The following is an 18,994-nucleotide window of genomic DNA, read 5'->3' as shown; positions in this document are numbered from 1 at the left end:
CATAAGCCCATCATCAGGAATCGGGGGGGGGGGGGGGGGGCAAAGGAGCTGAGAGATAAATGTGAGGGGGGGGCGGGTCTGGGGATTGGGTGGGGGGGAGGGGGAAGGTGGCTGGGAATGAGATAGGTAGATGAAGGTGGGGATGATTGTGATAGATCAGAGTGGACGGTGGAGCAGATAGGTGGGAAGGAAGATGGACAGGTAGGACAGTTCAAAAGGGTTGGATCTGGGATAAGGTGGGGTGAGGGGAGATCTGGAAACTGGTGAAATTGACATTGATCCAGTGTGGTTGGAGGGACCCAAGCCAGAAGATGAGGTGTTCTTCCTCCAGGTGTCAAGTGGATAGAATTTGGTGGTGGAGGCAGCCCAGGACTCACCTGTCCTTGTCAGAGAGGGAGGGGAAGTCAAAGTATTCGGCTACAGGCTGTGGGGGTTGATTCTGCAAGTTGATGTCCGGTCTCCGCAATGTACAGGAGAAAACATCGAGAGCAATGGACACAGTAGGCAAGGTGTTTGGCGGTGCAGGAAAATTTCTGCCAAATGTGAAAGGATCCTTTGGGGCCTTGATGAAAGTTACAGGTGTGGGTGCAGGCTTTTCACCTCTTGTGGTAACAAAGCAAAGTGCAGGCAGTGAAGAGTGGGTTGGTGGGGGCCATGGACCTAACGAGGGAGTTGTGAAGAGAATGGTCTCTGTGGAATGCTGAAAGGGGTGGAGAGGGAAATATATCTCTGGTAGTGGGGTCTGACTGTAGGTGGCAGAAAGGGTACAGGATGAGGCGTTGTCTCCGGAGGTTGTTGGGGTGGAAGGTGAGGACCGAGGGGTGGGGGGGGTTCTATTCTTGCTGCCACTGGAGGGGTGGGATTCAAGTGCAGAGGTGTGGGAAGTGTTTGAGACATGCTAGAGGGCATTATTGATGTGGGAGGGGAAATTGTAGTCCTTGAAGCAGGTGGTTATCTGGGATGTTCTGGAGTGGAACTGGTCCTCCTGGGAGCAGGTGCAGTAGAGGCGGAGGAATTGGGAGTAAGGGATGGCATTTTTACAGGAGGGAGATGTGAGGAGGTATCATCCAGTTGGCCATGGGAGTCGGTAGATTTAAAGTAGATGTCCGTGTTGAGTCGGTTGCCGGAAATGGAGATAGAGAGGTCCAGGAAGGGGAGGGAGGTGTCCGAGATGGTCCAGGTGAATTTGAGGTCAGGGTGGAAAGTTTTTTTTCTTTGGAGAGGAGAACACCTCATTTTCCACCTTGGAACCCTTCAACCACTTGGGATCAATGTCAATTTCACCAGTTTCCTGATCTCCCCTCTCCCTACCTTATCCCAGATCCAACCCTCCCACTCGACACCACCCTCTTGAACTGTCCTAGCTGTCCATCTTCCTTCCCACCTATCCACTCCGATCTATCATCATAACCACCCCATCTACCTATTGCATTCCCAGCTACCTTCCCCCCAGCCCCACACCCCTCCCATTTATCCCTCAGCCTCCTTGGGACACCCCACATTCCTGATGAAGAGCTTATGTTCAAAACATTGACTCTCCTACTCCTCGGATGCTACTTGACTTGCTGTGCTTTTCCAGCACGAAACTTTTTGATTATCATCTCTAGCATCTGTAGTCCTTACTTTCTCCTATTTATGTACAACATAAGTTTAAAAATTCCAAAACATACAGGGAGCTACAATCCCATTAATCTTAAAACCCTCCCTTGCAGTACTCACATTTGAGAGAATTCCCTCCTTTATTTATAGGGTTTAATTGAACTCTGGTTTTCATTCCTAGCCTTGAGAAGCTAATAGCCTCTTCCTTGTGTCTTCAAGTAAATGACACACTTTCACGGCTTCAAATAATGCCTTCAGGGTATTAACCAATCACTTCCAATTTGAACTCTCAAACTAATCACTTAAATTAAAGTAACCTATTCCTTAGCAGTTCAAAATCTCCCTTTTTCAGGAGGAAATGTCTTACACATCCAACTTCAAGGATTACAAACTGCCAACCCTAATAGGCTTTCTTTAAGCCATAGGTGTTTCTCCTTAGCCAAAAGAAATCAAGAATCTTCTATCTGAAACCCAATGCACAAGCTTTACTCTATCTATACATAAAATTTACCCAAGGAAAACAAAACCTCATTTCACTGTATAAGGTGTCTCTCTTATACTGTGTTTTAAAACAAATCATTGTGGCTACAGTTAAATCCCTTTGTAAACACAGACCAAACCCAAATGATATTTCAGAATCCAAACTCTAACATAAGTGATAATAAAATACAAATAAAGCACATACCTCACAGCAGAAATGGGTACAGGGGTAAACTCTCCACTAGCATTATCTTCAAATCTCCCATTATCAACAATCTCGCAGTTAGTGTTGACCAGAAACTGAACTGCATCAGCCGTACAGATAGTGAGGCTAAGAGAGTAGTCAGAGACTAGGAATTCTGCAGTGACTAACTCACTTTCTATCTCGCATTACCTCTCCACCATCTCAAGTCACATTGCAATGGATTACTTTCCACTTGCCTCAATGGATGCAGCTCCAATAGCAGTAAAGGAGCTTGACATCATCCAGGACAAAGCACCAATCCACAATGGCAAGTGTGTATCACCTACAAGATGCATTGCAGTAACTCAAAACTTCTTCTACAGGACCTTCCAAAACTGAAACCTTGAAGGACAAGGAAAGAAAATGGTTGGGAACACCATAACCTGCAAGTTCCCCTCAAAGCCATTCAAGGGCAGAGGAGCTACCCGACTGAAATTATTGGAGACATACATATAATGGATAGACAGAGTCTTTTGCCCAGGGTATAAATGTTAATTTATGTTTAACTGTCCTTCACTTTCATAGGGTCAAAATCCTGGTATCCTTCTCTTTTGAGTCTGAGAGACAGTCCCTAAACCTCAAAGACTGCAGCAGTCTGAGAGAAGTCTTCAAGATATTAACACGAATAGACAGGGTGAATAAAGTATCTCTACTGGCTGGGATTCCAGAACCAAGGGACACAAACTGACAATCAGGGTCAGACTGTTCAGGAGAGATATTAGGAAACACTTTTTTTTTAGATTAGATTACTTACAGTGTGGAAACAGGCCCTTCGGCCCAACAAGTCCACACCGACCCGCCGAAGCGCAACCCACCCATACCCTTACATTTACCACTTACTTAACACTATGGGCAATTTAGCATGGCCAATTCACCTGACCTGCACATTTTTGGACTGTGGGAGGAAACCGGAGCACCCGGAGGAAACCCACGCAGACACGGGGAGAATGTGCAAACTCCACACAGTCTGTCACCTGAGTCGGGAATTGAACCCGGGTCTCTGGTGCTGTGAGGCAGCAGTGCTAACCACTGTGCCACCGTGCCGCCCACTTCTACACACAAAGGGTGATTGAGGTTCAGAACTTCCTTCTATAAAAGGCAGCTGATACAGGACCAGTGTTAAATTTAAATCTGAGATAGATTTTTTAATGCAAAGGAATTAAGCGATATGGACCAAAGTATATGGGGTTAAGCCACAGATTAGCCATGATCTCACCGAATGCTGGAATAAGCTCAAGGGGATGAATGGTCTAATTCTGGTCCTATGTTTCTAGTTAAAGTCAGCATCAGCATCTCACTACTACTACTACCACCACCTCCCTTCGGTTCAACCTGTCCATGCCAACCAGATATCCCAACCCAATCTAGTCCCAACTGCCAGCACCTGGCCCATATCCTTCCAAACCCTCCTATTCATATATCCATCCAAATGCCTCTTAATTGCTGAAATTGTACCAGCCTCCACCACTTCCTCTGGCAGCTCATTCTACACACGTACCACCCTCTGCAAAGTTGCCCCTTAGGTCTCTTTTATATTTTTCCCCTCTCACCCTAAAACTATGCCCTCTAGTTCTGGACTCCCCAATCTCAGGGAAAAAGATTTTGTCTATTTACCCTATCCATGCCCTCATAATTTTGTAAACCTCTATAAGGTCACCCCTCAGCCTCTGACGCTCCAGGGCAAACAGTCCCAGCCTGCTCAGCCTCTCCCTATAGTTCAAATCCTCCAACCCTGGCAATATCCTTGTAAAACTTTTCTGAATCCTTTCAAGTTTCACAACACCTTTCCAATAGGAAGGAGAGCAGAATTGTTCGCAATATTCCAACAGTGGCCTAACCAATGTCCTGTACAGCCGCAACATGACCTCCCAACTCCTGTACTCAATACTCTGACCAATAAAGGAAAGCATACCAAACGTCGTCTTCACTATCCTATCTACCTGCGACTCCACTTTCAAGGACCTATGAACCTGCACTCCAAGGTCTCTTTGTTCAGCAACACTTCCTAAGACCTTACCAATAAGTGTAGAAGTCCAGCTAAGATTTGCTTTCCCAAAATGCAGCACCTCATATTTATCTGAATTAAACTCCATCTGTCACTTCTCTGCTCATTGGCCCATCTGGTGAAGAGCGCTGTCCACTACACCTCCAATTTTGGTATCATCTGCAAACTTACCAACTGTACCTCTTATGCTGACATCCAAATCATGTATGTAAACGACAAAAAGTTGAGGACCCCAGCACCGATCCTTGTGGCACTCCACTGGTCACAGGCCTCAGTCTGAAAAACAACCCTCCACCAACACCCTCTGTCTTCTACCTTTGCGCCAGTTCTGTATCCAAATGGCTAGTTCTCCCTGCATTCAGTGAGATCTAACCTTGCTAATCAATCTCCTGTGGTGAAACTTGTCAAACGCCTTACTGAAATCCATATAGATCACGTCTACTGCTCTGCCCTCATCAATCTTCTTTGCTAATTCCTCAAAAAACTCAAATCAAGTTTGAGACATGATTTCCCACGCACAGAGCCATGGTGATTATCCGTAATCAGTATTTGGAAAGGCAAGGACATGTACATTCTTTTCCTCAGGATTCCCTCCAACAACTTGCCCACCACCAACATCAGGCTCACTGGTCCATAGTTTCCTGGTTTGTCCTTACCACACTTCTTAAACAGTGGGACCACGTTAGCCAACCTCCAGTCTTCAGGCACCTCACCTGTGACTATCGATGATACAAATATCTCAGGAAGAAGTCCAGCAATCACTTCTCTAGCTTTCCACACAGTTCTAGGGTACACCTGATCTGGTCCAGGGGATCTATCCACTTTTATGTGTTTCAAGACATCCAGCACTTACATATGCTTCCTTCTTTTATTAAACAAACCGCCAATTTCTTTAGTCGTCCAGCATTGCCTATACCTACCAGCCTTTCCTTTCACCCTAACAGGAATATACTTTCTCTGGATCCTCGTAACCTCATTTCTGAAAGCTTCCCATTTCCAGTCGTCCCTTTACCTGCGAACATCTGCCTCCAATCAGCTTTCCAAAGTTCTTGCCTAATACCATCAAAATTGACCTTTCTCCAATTTAGAACTTCAACTTTTAGAACTGGTCCATCCTTTTCCATCACGATTTTAAATCTAATAGAATTATGGTCGCTGGCCCCAAAGTGCTCTCCCTCAGTCACCTGCCCTGCCTTATTTCCCATGAGTAGTTCAAGTTTTGCACCTTTTCTAATAGGTACATCCACATACTGAATCAGAAAATTGTCTTGTACGCACTTAACAAATTCCCCTCTATTTAAACCCTTAACACTATGGCTGTCCCAGTCCATGTTTGGAAAGTTAAAATCCCCTACCATAACTACCCTATTATTCTTACAGATAGCTGAGATCCCCTTATAAATTTGTTTCTCCATTTTCCCCTGACTATTAGGAGGTCTACAATACAATCCCAATAAGATGACCATCCCTTTCTTATTTCTCAGTTCCACCCAAATAACTTCCCTGGATGTATTTCCGAGAATATCCTCCCTCAGCACAACTGTAATGCTGTCCCTTACCAAAAACACCACTCTCCCTCCTCTTTTACCCCCCTTTCTATCCTTCCTGTAGCATTTGTATCCTGGAACATTAAGTTGTCAGTCCTGCCTGTCACTGAGCCACGTTTCTGTAATTGCTATGATATCTTGTCTCTTGTTCCTAACATGCCCGGAGTTCATCTGCCTTCCCTGTTATGCCTCTTGCATTGAAATAAATGCAGTTTAATTTATTAGTCCTACCTTGTCCCTGCCTGCCCTGACTGACTCGTTTCTGTTCTCAACTCTATCAGTCTCAGATTGATCTCTTTCCTCACTATCTCCCCGGGTCCCACCTTACTAGTTTAAATCCGCCCTAGCAGCTCCAGCAAATCTCCCTGCCAGTATATTAGTCCCCTTCCAATTTAGTTGCAATCCATCCTTCTTGTACAGGTCACTTCTACCCCAACAGAGATTCCAATGATCCAAATGTTGCTACTGTATTTGCTTCTATCACCTCCTTTGACAGTTGTTATGGACTAGGCCAGACCACTCAAAACATTCTTAGCAGGCATCTCAGACCATAACTTTACAATTTGTTTCAGTAAGTGTACAGTGAAAATTACCCAGATTAAGTTAGCTCGGATGACTACTAGATTTTAAAACAGACAAAAATGTATTCACAAAATTAAACAATGAAACACAAAGAGTAGAATAAAGAACCCCTTCAAACTCAAATCTATCCAAAATAGAATTAGGTATGCTATTCCGAATATACACAATGGTCCCAATAAGAAAACTCCCTTTAAAAACCAGTATAAATGGAACATATGCTTAGGGGTTGAAGTTGAACGACAGAAAGAGAGAGAGTTTCCTCACAGCTCCCTGCTGAACTTCCAACCAATTCAAGACTGAACGTAAACTGCTCGTTCAGCTCACGAGAGAGCTGACCACTCACTTTCTTTATACAGGTCACTTCTAAAACATGACCACTTTGGCCTGAAGTCTCATCTGTTTAGATATAAACAAAAGGCCTCTCAAAAACCTTTTGACCTCTGTACTAAACCAGACTGATTGGAGCCCAGCCAGGTTTATTACCCCTCTGAAAAAAATCAAGAACAGAATCTCCTTGAGACAAGGAACAACTTTTCAAAAAAAAAGGGACAAGCTTTCTGACATAGTGCATTCCAAGCACTTACCAACTTCTGTGTAAAATACTTGCTTCTCATATCTCCTTTAAACTTTTCTCCTTTTACCTTAAACCTATGTCCCCTAGTGAATAATACTTCTACCCTGAGAAAAAGACTCCATCTATCCGTATCTGCCATAATTTTGTAAACTTCTGTCAGATTGCTTCTCAGCTCAGACATTCAAGTAGAAACGAACCAAGTTTGTCTAATTTATCCTCATAACTAATACCCTCCACACTAGAAAACATACTAGTAAACCTTTTCTGTACCCTTCCAAAGCCTCCATATCCTGTGGTAGTGTAATGACCAGAACTGCACACAATATTCCAAATATTGCCTAATTGAAGTTCCACACAGCTGTAACATGACATGCCAATTTTTATACTGTACTCTATGCCCTGACCAAAGGCAAGCATGCCACATACCGTCTTGGCTACTTTATCCACTTATATTACCACTTTCAGGGAACTGTGCACCTGCATGCCGAGATCCCTCTGTATGTTAATGCTTGTAAGTGTCTGTCATTTACTATATACTTCCTTGCATTTTGACCTTTCAAAATGTATCACCTCATATTCATCTGGATTAAATTCTATATACCATTTCTCCACCAAAATCTCCAACTTATCTCTATCCTGCTGTATACTCTGGCAATCCTCCTCGCAATCTGCAGTTCACCAAAGCTTTGAGTCATCTGTAAACTTTATCAGACCACCTAAATTTTCCTCCAAATCAATTACATATATTACAAACAACAAGTACTGATCCCTGTGGAACACCACTGGTCACAGACTATATTATTGAATAAGAGCTCTGAAACAAAATTTTTTAAAAATCATCCTTCATTGTTCCAGTGAAGAAAATGGTGAATATTTAATAGTATTCAAAATCGTCAGTATTTTCAGAGTAAAAGATTTTTTCCAACTGACTGCATTACTGTAAGGTGTGTAAACTTTCATAAGTCCTCGCTAGAAGGGCAATGTCAAAAATTAGAAGTCTTTTTCCATAGAGATAGTACTCACAGACGCGTAATAAGCCAGATGGCTCCTGTTGTGCTGTAATTGTTAAAATGTTATGATGGAAAGCTGCTCACTGTATTAGTGCCAGAGTGCCCAGTCATCCAAGATCATTACCAGCTCCTATGAGCTAAATGGCATCCAATTCATACAAATGTAAGCCAACTACACAGGACGTAAGGAGACAATAAAAACAAATACTAAATATAATTTAGCAAGTATATAATGTGCAATCCTCTCATCATTGTGCTAAAACTTACCGTAAGCATAGATTCACTAAGTGGGTTGGTATTCTCTCCAACTAGAATAAATTCTACCGAAACAGTGAGTTTCTCTCCTTGTTCCAACAAGCCAGTGCGCCGAGTGAACAAGGGAAATGCCCTTGTTACTGCACAAGCTGATGCGAAAATCTCCGCGTATTCACAAACGAGCTGTAATAAAATTTTAATCACAATATTAAAATATTTTAAATGAGTATTAAAATCTACTAAGGAAATCCAAATCCAGTTATTTCTAGAAATTAAAATATTGTCGCTGTCCCAGAAAATCAAAACAGTTCCTCAGACTTTATGTTGAATTAGGTGATGAAACTCTTCTGGTTTTGCGGATCTGCTTGCATCATTATTCTTACAAATTGCCATTTACTGTTTTAAGTGACTAATTATCCCTCTTCCTTTTCATCACTAATGCTGCTAGATCTTCTGTTCTTTTCCAGTTTTTATTTCAGATTTTCAACAACCACAGTATTTTGCTTTTACCTTTCCATTTGTGCCAGAGCAACTTTCTAGCCTCAGCTGGGTAGGATTCCTCAATTACATTTCTAATTATGATTAAGTAAATATTTGTTATTCTAAATCCAGCGCAGGTTGATAAAAGCAGATATTTTGAAAAATGAAAATAAAATTTTGGCAATACTAATTTTAAATGGGGGGTTTTGAGAAACTGAGACAATATCACAACCTTGCTTCAGTCATGGCAACAGTACAAAAATATTAAATGGTCTAACTTTAAAAAACCAAGGAAGTTCAGTCATTCTTAGCTAGTGAACATTAAAAACAAAATTGAAACAGATTCCTTCCTAATTGTTTAATTAACAAAACTAGATTTTGACCCCAGTAACATATATAAAGTCTCAGTATTTATGATTATTCTAGGAGTATGAAAACCGGTCAAAATTTCTCATTTGTTGATTTGAACTTGTGCCACTTACCTTAGTCTATTCTGATCATTTAATGTAAACTCTTGTTGCAGATTTATCTTTGTTGTCATATGCATAAAAGCTGAAAACAATTATTTCTCATTGTTTGCCAGAATCAAGATTTTTGATTTCACAGATTAATCATCTGACCTTTCTCAGTGCTTAATCACAGTAGATCACATTGTAATCTCAGCCTCAACAATACACTAATCAAGAAATGTCATCATACCATAGTAGATATTAATTCTTTAATTACTACATTTTAATTAATTAGGTCTACTCCAAATTTCTTTTTGTTACATGAACTGCATTACACATTACTGTGAATGCTCCATGCTCCATATATTAAAGACAGAAGTTGATAGCTTTTGGGGTATTAAGGAATATGAGGATAGTGCACAAAGGTAGAAGATCAGACATGGTCCGAGTAAACAGTGGAATAGACTCAAGGAGCCAAATTGCCTATTCCAGTTCTTATTCTAAATGGAGGCAATGAAATGTTGATTTTCGAACCATTACAGGCATACTGACTAAAAAAAAGTAATAAACTTGATTATCATTTTTTGAATCAGAAATTCTACCAGCAATTTGGCATATTTCAGATACCCGATCAAAACTATGCAGATGCAGAAAACAAGAATCAGGATGCCACCTCCACATTGCTGTCTAATTAAGACATCGAGGATTATGTTTTTTGAAGAGGTAACAAAGAAGATTGATGAGGGCAGAGCAGTAATTTGTTATCTATATGGACTTCAGTAAGGCGTTCGACAAGGTTCCCCATGGAATAAAGGGAGAATTAGCCATTTGGATACAGAACTGGCTCAAAGGTAGAAGACAGAGGGTGGTGGTGGAGGGTTGTTTTTCAGACTGGAGACCTGTGACCAGTGGAGTGCCACAACAATCGGTGCTGGGTCCTCTACTTTTTGTCATTTACATAAATAATTTGGACGCGAGCATAAGAGGTACAGTTAGTAAGTTTGCAGATGACACCAAAATTGGACGTGTAGTGGACAGCGAAGAGGGTTACCTCAGATTACAACAGGATCTTGACCAGATGGGCCAATGGGCTGAGAAGTGGCAGATGGAGTTTAATTCAGATAAATATGAGGTGCTGCATTTTGGGAAAGTAAATCTTAACAGGACTTATACACTTAATGGTAAGGTCCTAGGGAGAGTTGCTGAATAAAAAGACCTTGGAGTGCAGGATCATAGCTCCTTGAAAGTGGAGTCACAGGTAGATAGGATAGTGAAGACGACGTTTGGTATGCTTTCCTTTATTGGTCAGAGTATTGAGTATATGAGTTGGGAGGTCATGTTGCGGCTGTACAGGACGTTGGTTAGGCCACTGTTGGAATATTACATACAATTCTGGTCTCCTTCCTATCGGAAAGACATTGTAAAACTTGAAAGGGTTCAGAAAAGATTTACAAGGATGTTGCCAGGGTTGAAGGATTTGAGCTATAGAGATAGGCTGAATAGATTGGGGTTGTTTTCCCTGGAGCATCGGAGGCTGAGGGGTGACCTTATAGATATTTACAAAATTATGAAGGGCATGGATAGGATAAATAGACAAAGTGTTTTTCCCTGAGATTGGGGAGTCCAGAATGGAGGGCATAGTTTTAGGGTGAGAGGGGAAAGATGTAAAAGAGACCTATGGGGCAACTCTTTCACGCAGAGGGTGGTACGTGTATGGAATGAGCTCCCAGAGGATGGGGTGGAGGCTGGTACAATTGCAACACTTAAGAGACATTTGGATGGGTGTATGAATAGGAAGGGTTTGGAGGGATATAGGCCGGGTTCTGGCAGGTGGGACTAGATTGGGTTGGGATATCTAGTTGACATGGACAGGTTGGACGGAAGGGTCTGTTTCCATGCTGTACATCTCTATGACTCACTTGTAAGCAAGTTGATGAAATTTGTTTTCAGTGCACAGAGCTTTTGCATTAAGCAAAGATACTGATGCCATCTGTATCTGAATAACAATAGACCTGGGTAACAGTCAGGCTTCAGCTGGCAAATGGCAAGTAACATTTACACCATGCATGTATCAGGAAATGACCACTCCAACAAGAGAGAATCTAGTCTTCTCATTCTTACATTCAATAGCTTTACTATCGCCGAATCCCCCAGTATCAACATCGTGGGGGTTACCTTGGACTAAAAACTGGATCAGCTGCGTAACTACAATTGTCATGAGTTGGAGATGCTGGTGTTAAGACTAGAGTCTATAAAGCTAAAAATCACTATAACCTGGTATTGTGAGATTTTTAATTAACTACAATGGCTACAGGAGCAGATCAGAAGCATGGAAATTCAGTGATAAGTAACTCACCTACAAAAAACCTTTCACCATTTACAAGGTACACATCTGGGGTGTGGTGGAATACACTGTGCTGGCCTGAATTACTGCAGCTTCAACAGCACACAAGAACCTCAGCAGCAACCAGTATAAAGCAGTTCACTTGACTAGTACTGTATCCACCATCTTCATGATCCACTGCCTCCACTCCTAGTGCTCAGTAGCAGCAGTGAGTATCATTGACAAGATGCACTGTTGAAAGTCATTCAAATTTCTTTGACAGTATACTCAAAAACTACATACTAAACCACTTAGAAGGGCAAGACAGGTAGAAATTAAATACTACCAAGTCACACGTCCTGATTTGCATATCCTTTCATTGACAATGTATCTAAGTCATGGCACTTCTTCCCTAACAGCATTGTGGGTGTAACAACACCTACAGAACCCCACCATATCTTTTCAAGGTAAATTAAAGATAGGTAATAATGCCCTATGAAGGTATAAAAAAATTAGTATTGTAAGCCAAAGAACACCAGACAGAAACCCAATACAATGGGAAAGTATATTAGATGAGGACTTTTACACAGAACATACCTTCAGACAAAGTTGCTCAAGCACTGAACCTGCCTAAACCTTTCTTTAACAATTCCTACTGCTTTTAAAAATTACAATACTGTTAGGAAAGGTATCAGTGATAGGAAGGCTATTGATGATACTGAGCATCATCTACGAGAATTAAGGGAACAAAATTATTGTTTTGGAAACAAGAATGACTGCAAAGTAAAAGCACGAAGCACACAGATTATACATACAATCCAGCACTACTGTGCATCACTTACCACAATGCACTGTTGAGTCGTTCCAGACGAGCAATTGCGAATCAGTCGTGTGAGAAAGTGAGCCGATGACGGGCTGTTATGGCGGCTGACTTTAGATGGGAGGGCTGCCACAACAGCATAATTAAGCCAAAGAGAACAGGTATCTATTGGATTGGGATTCAAAGTGCTCAATGCAGCCTGCCAGACCTGAGTGACAAACAAGATGTTGTTAAAGTGTAGATTTGGAATATCAGAGGAAAGAATAACTACTGCACAATCTTGATATGTACTCTGACCAAATTTAACACTTAAAAACTTAAAAAAGGTGTTCAGCATTCGAGGCTGCAGCAAGTTCCAGAATGTGCATGTTACAATTATTGAGAAAACACAAGAAGCCAAAGTTAATCTGGAATGACCAAAGCAACTTGAATCAGAAAAAATGTCATTTATAATCATTTAAAAATTACATCAAACATATATTCTAAAGAAATGCTAAGTATTGCCTTTGTCTTAGTGTGGAAACACACTTCTTGATGTGATGCACAGAAAAACAAACCATAAAGGTTCCTAATTCAATTTTTGTCAAATTAACTATTCTCAGCTATTCTGTGTCAGTATTCTTCCCTCCACTTCACCTGACAAAGAAGCAGTGCTCTGAAAGCTTGTGATTTCAAATAAACCTGTTGGACTATAACCTGGTGACGTGCGACTTCTGACCTTGTCCACACCAGTCCAACACCTACACCTCCACATCAGTCTCAGCTATAATTACAGCTGGCGGAGTCTGGGTAACCCAAGATGGAGAAAGGGAAAAAGAGAGAGAGAGAGAACCTGCACAGTTACTGCCTTTGCTGTTTGAATTCATGTATCGTTGGACATCGGAGTACATCTGAGAAAATTAACAAACAGCGAAATTCACAACTGATCTTGGAGGAACTGTTGGGCGAAGTTCACAGCACAGAATCAGATAAGTTAATTTTGTTTTAAGTGTGGCCTACAGAGAATCTGCAGTAGTGAGTAGAGTTTCTGGAGATACATCTCTTGATTAAACATTAAATATAAGTCATAACTATTAATTTACACTGGGGCAGTGTTTTAGAGGAATAAGACAGTGGTAATTTCTGGGTCTGTAGATTGTGAAGGAGCAAAAATGGCCTTTAATAGAGTGATATGTACTTCTTGTCAGATCTGGCAGTTTAAAGAGAGTTTAAGGGTTACTGCAGATCTGCCATAAATGCTGCTGGCTGCGAATCTTATCAGATTGAATGGATTGGTTGGAGAGACAGTTAGAAGCAATGAGGAATTTCCAACAGCAATAGTATGTGATGGATGGAAGTTATGGGGGAGGGGAGTCTCAGATAGAGTCACACAGATGGTTAACTCCAGGAAAGGTAGGAGAGGTAGGCAGCTAGTGCAAGAGTCTATTGTGGTTATACCCATTTCAAACAGGTATGCTGTTCTGGAAAATGTAGGGGGTGATGGAGTCTCAGGGGAACGTAGCACGAACAGCCAAGTTTCTGGTATTGAGACTGGCTCTAATGCAATGAGGGGTACGTCGGGATCCAAGACATCAATTGTGTTAGGAGATTCTCTAGTCCGAGGTACAGATAAACGTTTCTGTGGCCAGCAGCAAGAAAGCAGAATGGTGTGTTGCTTCCCTAGTGCCAGGATCAATGATGTCTCAGAGAGGGTGCAGAATGTTCTCACGGGGGAGAGGGGCCAGCAAGAGGTCATTATCCACATTGGAACCAAAGACATAGGAAGGGAAAAGGTTGAGATTCTGAAGGGAGATTACGAAGGGAGATTACAGAGAGTTAGGCAGAAATTTGAAAAGGAGGTCCTCGAGAGTAGTAATATCTAGATTACTCCTGGTGCTACAAGCAGGAATAGGAGAGCTGAAGGCAGGAATATGAGGACAGAGCAGATGAATGCATGGCTTTGGAACTAGTGTGGGGGAGAAGGATTCGCATTTTTGGATCATTGGAACCTCTTTTAGAGTAGAAGTGACCTGAACAAGAAGGACGGATTGTACCTAAACTGAAAGGGGACTAATATACTGGCAGGGAAATTTGCTAGTGCTGCTCAGGAGGATTTAAACTAGTAAGATGGGGGGAGTGGGACCCAGGGAAATAGTGAGGAAAGAGATCAATCTGAGACTGGTACAGTTGGGAACAGAAGCGAGTCAGTCAGGGCAGGCAGAGACGAGGTAGGACTAATAAATTAAACTGCATTTATTTCAATGCAAGGGGCATAACAGGGAAAGCAGATGAACTCAGGGCATGGTTAGGAACATGGGACTGGGATATCATAGCAATTACAGAAACATGGCTCAAGAATGGACAGGACTGGCAGCTTAATGTTCCAGGATACAAATGCTACAAGAAGGATAGAAAGAGGGGCTAGAGAGGAGGGGGAGTGGCATTTGTGATAAGGGACAACATTACAGCTGTGCTGAGGGAGGATATTCCTGGAAATATATCCAGGGAAGTTATTTGGGTGGAACTGAGAAGTAAGAAAGGGATGATAACCTTATTGGGATTATATTATAGACCTCCTAATAGTCAGGGGAAATGGAGAAACAAATTTGTAAGGAGATCTCAGCTATCTGTGAGAATAATAGGGTGGTTCTGGTAGGGGATTTTAACTTTCCAAACATAGACTGGGACAGCCATAGTGTTAAGGGTTTAGATGGAGAGGAATTTGTTACGTGTATACAAGAAAATTCTCTGATTCAGTATGTGGATGTACCTAACAGAGAAGGTGCAAAACTTGACCGACTCTTGGGAAATAAGGCTGGGGGGGGGGGGGGCACTTTGGGGCCAGCAACCATAATTCTATTAGATTTAAAGTAATGATGGAAAAGGATTGACCAGATCAAAAAATTGAAGTTCTAAATTGGAGAAAGACCAATTTTGATGGTATTAGGCAAGAACTTTCAAAAGCTGTTTGGGGGCAGATGTTCGCAGGTAAAGGGATGACTGGAAAATGGGAAGCCTTCAGAAATGAGATAACGAGAATCCAGAGAAAGTATATTCCTGTTAAGGTGAAAGGAAAGGCTGGTAGGTATAGGGAATGCTGGATGACTAAAGAAATTGAGGGTTTGGTTAAGAAAAAGAAGGAAGCATATGTAAGGTATAGATAGGATAGATCGAGTGAATCCTTAGAAGAGTATAAAGGAAGTAGGAGCATACTTAAGAGGGAAGTCAGGAGGGCAAAAAGGGGACATGAGATAGCTTTGGCAAATAGAATAAAGGAGAATCCAAAGAGTTTTTACAAATATATTAAGGACAAAAGGGTAACTAGGGAGAGAATAGGGCCCCTCAAAGATCAGCAATGCAGCCATTGTGTGGAGCCGTAGAAAATGGGGGAGATACCAAATGGGTATTTTGCATCAGTATTAACTGTAGAAAAGGATATGGCAGATATAGACGGTGCTATCTTGCAAAATGTCCATATTACAGAGGAGAAAGTGCTAGTTGTCTTGAAACGCATAAAAGTGGATAAATACCCAAGACCTGATCAGGTGTACCCGAGAACTCTGTGGGAAACTAGAGAAGTGATTGCTGGGCCTCTTGCTGAGATATTTCTGTCATCAATAGTCACAGGCGAGGTGCCTGAAGACTGGAGGTTGGCTAACATGATGCCACTGTTTAAGAAGGGTGGTAAGGACAAGCCAGGGAACTATAGACCAGTGAATAATAGACTGGGTGGTGGGTAAGTTGTTGGAGGGAATCCTGAGGAAAAGGATGTACATGTATTTGGAAAGGCAAAGACTGATTCGGGATAGTCAACATGGCTTTGTGCGTGGGAAAACATGTCCCACAAACTTGATTGAGTTTTTTGAGGAAGTAACAAAGAGGATTAATGAGGGCAGAGCAGTAGATGTGATCCATATGGACTTCAGTAAGGCGTTCAACAAGGTTCCCCATGGGAGACTGATTAGCAAGGTTAGATCTCATGGAATACAGGGGGAACTAGCCATTTGGATACAGAACTAGCTCAAAGGTAGAAGACAGAGGGTGGTGGTGGAGGGTTGTTTTTCAGATTGGAGGCCTGTGACCAGTGGAGTGCCACAACGATCAGTGCTGGGTCCTCTATGTTTTGTCATTTACATAAATGATTTTGATGTGAGCATAAGAGGTAGTTAGTAAGTTTGCAGATGACACCAAAATTGGAGGTGTAGTGGACAGCAAAGAGGGTTACCTCAGATTACAACAGGATCTTGACCAGATGGGCCAATGGGCTGAGAAGTGGCAGATGGTGTTTAATTCAGATAAATGTGTGGTGCTGCATTTTGGGAAAGCAAATCTTAGCAAGACTTATACAATTAATGGTAAGGTCTGAGGGAGAGTTGCTGAACAAAGAGACCTTGGAGTGCAGGTTCATAGCTCCATGAAAGTGGGAAAACTCAAGATGGACGCTTTTAAATAATTTCAAAAGGAGATTGCATGATCTTTAAACAGGAATAGAGTAGGACAGGAGAAACTGATTAGATTGCTATGTCTGTAAGTTAGCTCGCTGAGCTTGAAGGTTTGTTTTCAGATGTTTTGTCACCATACTAGGTAACATCATCAGTGACAATCTCCAATGAAGCACTGGTGGTATGTCCCACCTCTCTATTTATAGGTCTTGGTTTCTTAAGGTGGGTGATTTCATTTTTGGTTCTTTTTTTTCCAAGGGTAGTTCAAAAGGATCTAAGTCGATGTGTTTATTAATGGAGTTCTGGTTAGAATGCCATGCCTCTAAAAATTCTTATGCATGTCTTTGTTTCGCCTGTCCTCGAATGTGTGTGTTGTCCTAGTCAAAGTGGTGTCTTCCTTTGCTGTATGTATGGAAACTAGTGAGAGTAGGTTGTGTCTTTTGGTGGCCAGTTAGTGTTCATGTATATTAGTGGCAAGTTTCCTGCTAGTTTGTTCGGTGTAGTGTTTTTTTTTTACAATTCTCGCACGGTATCTTGTAAGTGACGTTAGTTTTGCAGGTGATATCTAATGGATCCCTTAGGTTCATTAGTCACTGTTTAAGAGCGTTGGTCAGTTTGTGGGTTACAATGATATGATGGGGTCTGAATAGTCTGGAAGTCATTTCTGATATGTCTTTGATGCGAGGTAATATGCCTATAATTTTTGGTTACGTTGTGTGTGTTTGGGTTTGCTTCTGAGGAATCAACAGATTGTGTTTATTGGGTACCCATTTTTCTTGAAAACGTTTAGTATAGATATTTTTCTTCTGCTTTTTGTAGTTCATGGGTGCTGCAGTCTGATGTTGCTCATTGAAATAATGTTTTAATGCAGCTCTGTTTGTGGGTATTGAGTGATTGCTTCTGAAGTTAAGTATTTGGTCCGTGTGTTGTTTTCATTTGTAAAAAATACTACATCAGACAAACTAGCAGGAAATTTGTCACCAGGATACATGAATACCAACTGGCCACCAAAAGTAACGACCTACTCTAATTAGTTTCCATACATACAGACAAAGGGGGACACCACTTTGACTGGGACAACACACATCCTAGGACAAGCGAAACAAAGACATGCATAAGACTTCTTAGTGGCATGGCATTTTAACCAGAACTCCATCAATAAACATATCAACTTAGATCCTATCTACCTTACCTTGAAAAGGAACCGGAAATGACGTCACCCACCTATCTACCCTCCCTTGAAAAAAAAACTAGAAATGACATTGCCCACCTTAAGAAACCAAGACCCATAAATAAGAGATGCATACCACCAGCACTTCACCAGACTCTCACTGATGGTGTTTCCTAGTATGGTGACAAAACGTCTGAAAACAAACCTCAAACTCAGTGAGCTAACTTAGAAACTTATCATCAAACTGAGCTACAAATCTTCTCAAAAATGATGCCTCTACAGACAGTCAGAATAGACTCAATGGCATTTTTCTATGTCCTAATTAATGATACTTAAGAATAGCCATCCAGGAATACTGAACCATGCATGATGGGTTCAGATGTCATCTGATACATTTGATAAAACAGATACTGGAAGTTGAAGATTAAAAGCTCATCCCTCTCGATGAATATCAATGAAAATTGGATAGCAAGTAGGCTGGGCTATTAAGGCGGACTGGAAGGAGACGAGGTGGGCTAGCAGGCCAGATAGAGGGGCCGATCGGCCTCCTCCTACTCCTGAGCCAAAGCCACCATTTTGAAGTTACTCACCTCCGGACTCACTCGGGGCTCCAACTTGCCCTTTATTTGGTCCCAGGTGAGTTTTTGCAAGTTTGGCAACTGCCCCACTAGCAACACGGGCCTGGACACTGGGTCCACATCCCCGGCACTCGCCGTGAACACCAGCTGCTCGCTCACCGACCCTCTGGCGCCTCTCATCCCGCCGCCTAAGTCAGTTCAAAAGCGCCTGCGCACAGCCTGCCCGCTCTGAACGCATGCGCACCCGCACCACCCCAGTGTCACACAATGCAAAGTGCATGCAGCAGATTGCAGATTTGTGAAATATTTTTTGTCGTTTGCAGGTCCCTTTTTTATTGAAAAGTTAGTTTTGAACAAAAACAATCTGGGATGGGTTAGTTATAAACAAATTATTTGAAACTGGGGTTACAGTACAATATAAGATTTTGTCTCCTGGAAAAGTAAAATGACCTAATC

At 41.8% G+C, this 18,994-nt stretch overlaps 1 protein-coding gene across 1 annotated transcript in view; it reads right to left on the bottom strand.

The window, feature by feature from the left end:
- Window positions 1-18,749, bottom strand: part of LOC132815098 (probable aminopeptidase NPEPL1) — a 42,440-nt gene extending 23,691 nt beyond the window's left edge. The window contains exons 1-3 of the mRNA XM_060823854.1: window positions 18,551-18,749; window positions 12,391-12,576; window positions 8,309-8,479 (exon numbers count right to left, since the gene is read on the bottom strand). Coding sequence (XP_060679837.1) covers window positions 8,309-8,479; window positions 12,391-12,576; window positions 18,551-18,718 — 525 coding nt within the window. The 5' untranslated portion in view covers window positions 18,719-18,749. The remainder of the gene's footprint in view (window positions 1-8,308; window positions 8,480-12,390; window positions 12,577-18,550) is intronic.
- Window positions 18,750-18,994: the final 245 nt, after the last annotated feature.

Source organism: Hemiscyllium ocellatum, chromosome 4 (assembly GCF_020745735.1).
Source record: "Hemiscyllium ocellatum isolate sHemOce1 chromosome 4, sHemOce1.pat.X.cur, whole genome shotgun sequence".
In the NCBI taxonomy this organism is placed as follows: Eukaryota; Metazoa; Chordata; class Chondrichthyes; order Orectolobiformes; family Hemiscylliidae; genus Hemiscyllium; species Hemiscyllium ocellatum.
This window is presented reverse-complemented; position numbering and strand designations above follow the sequence as displayed.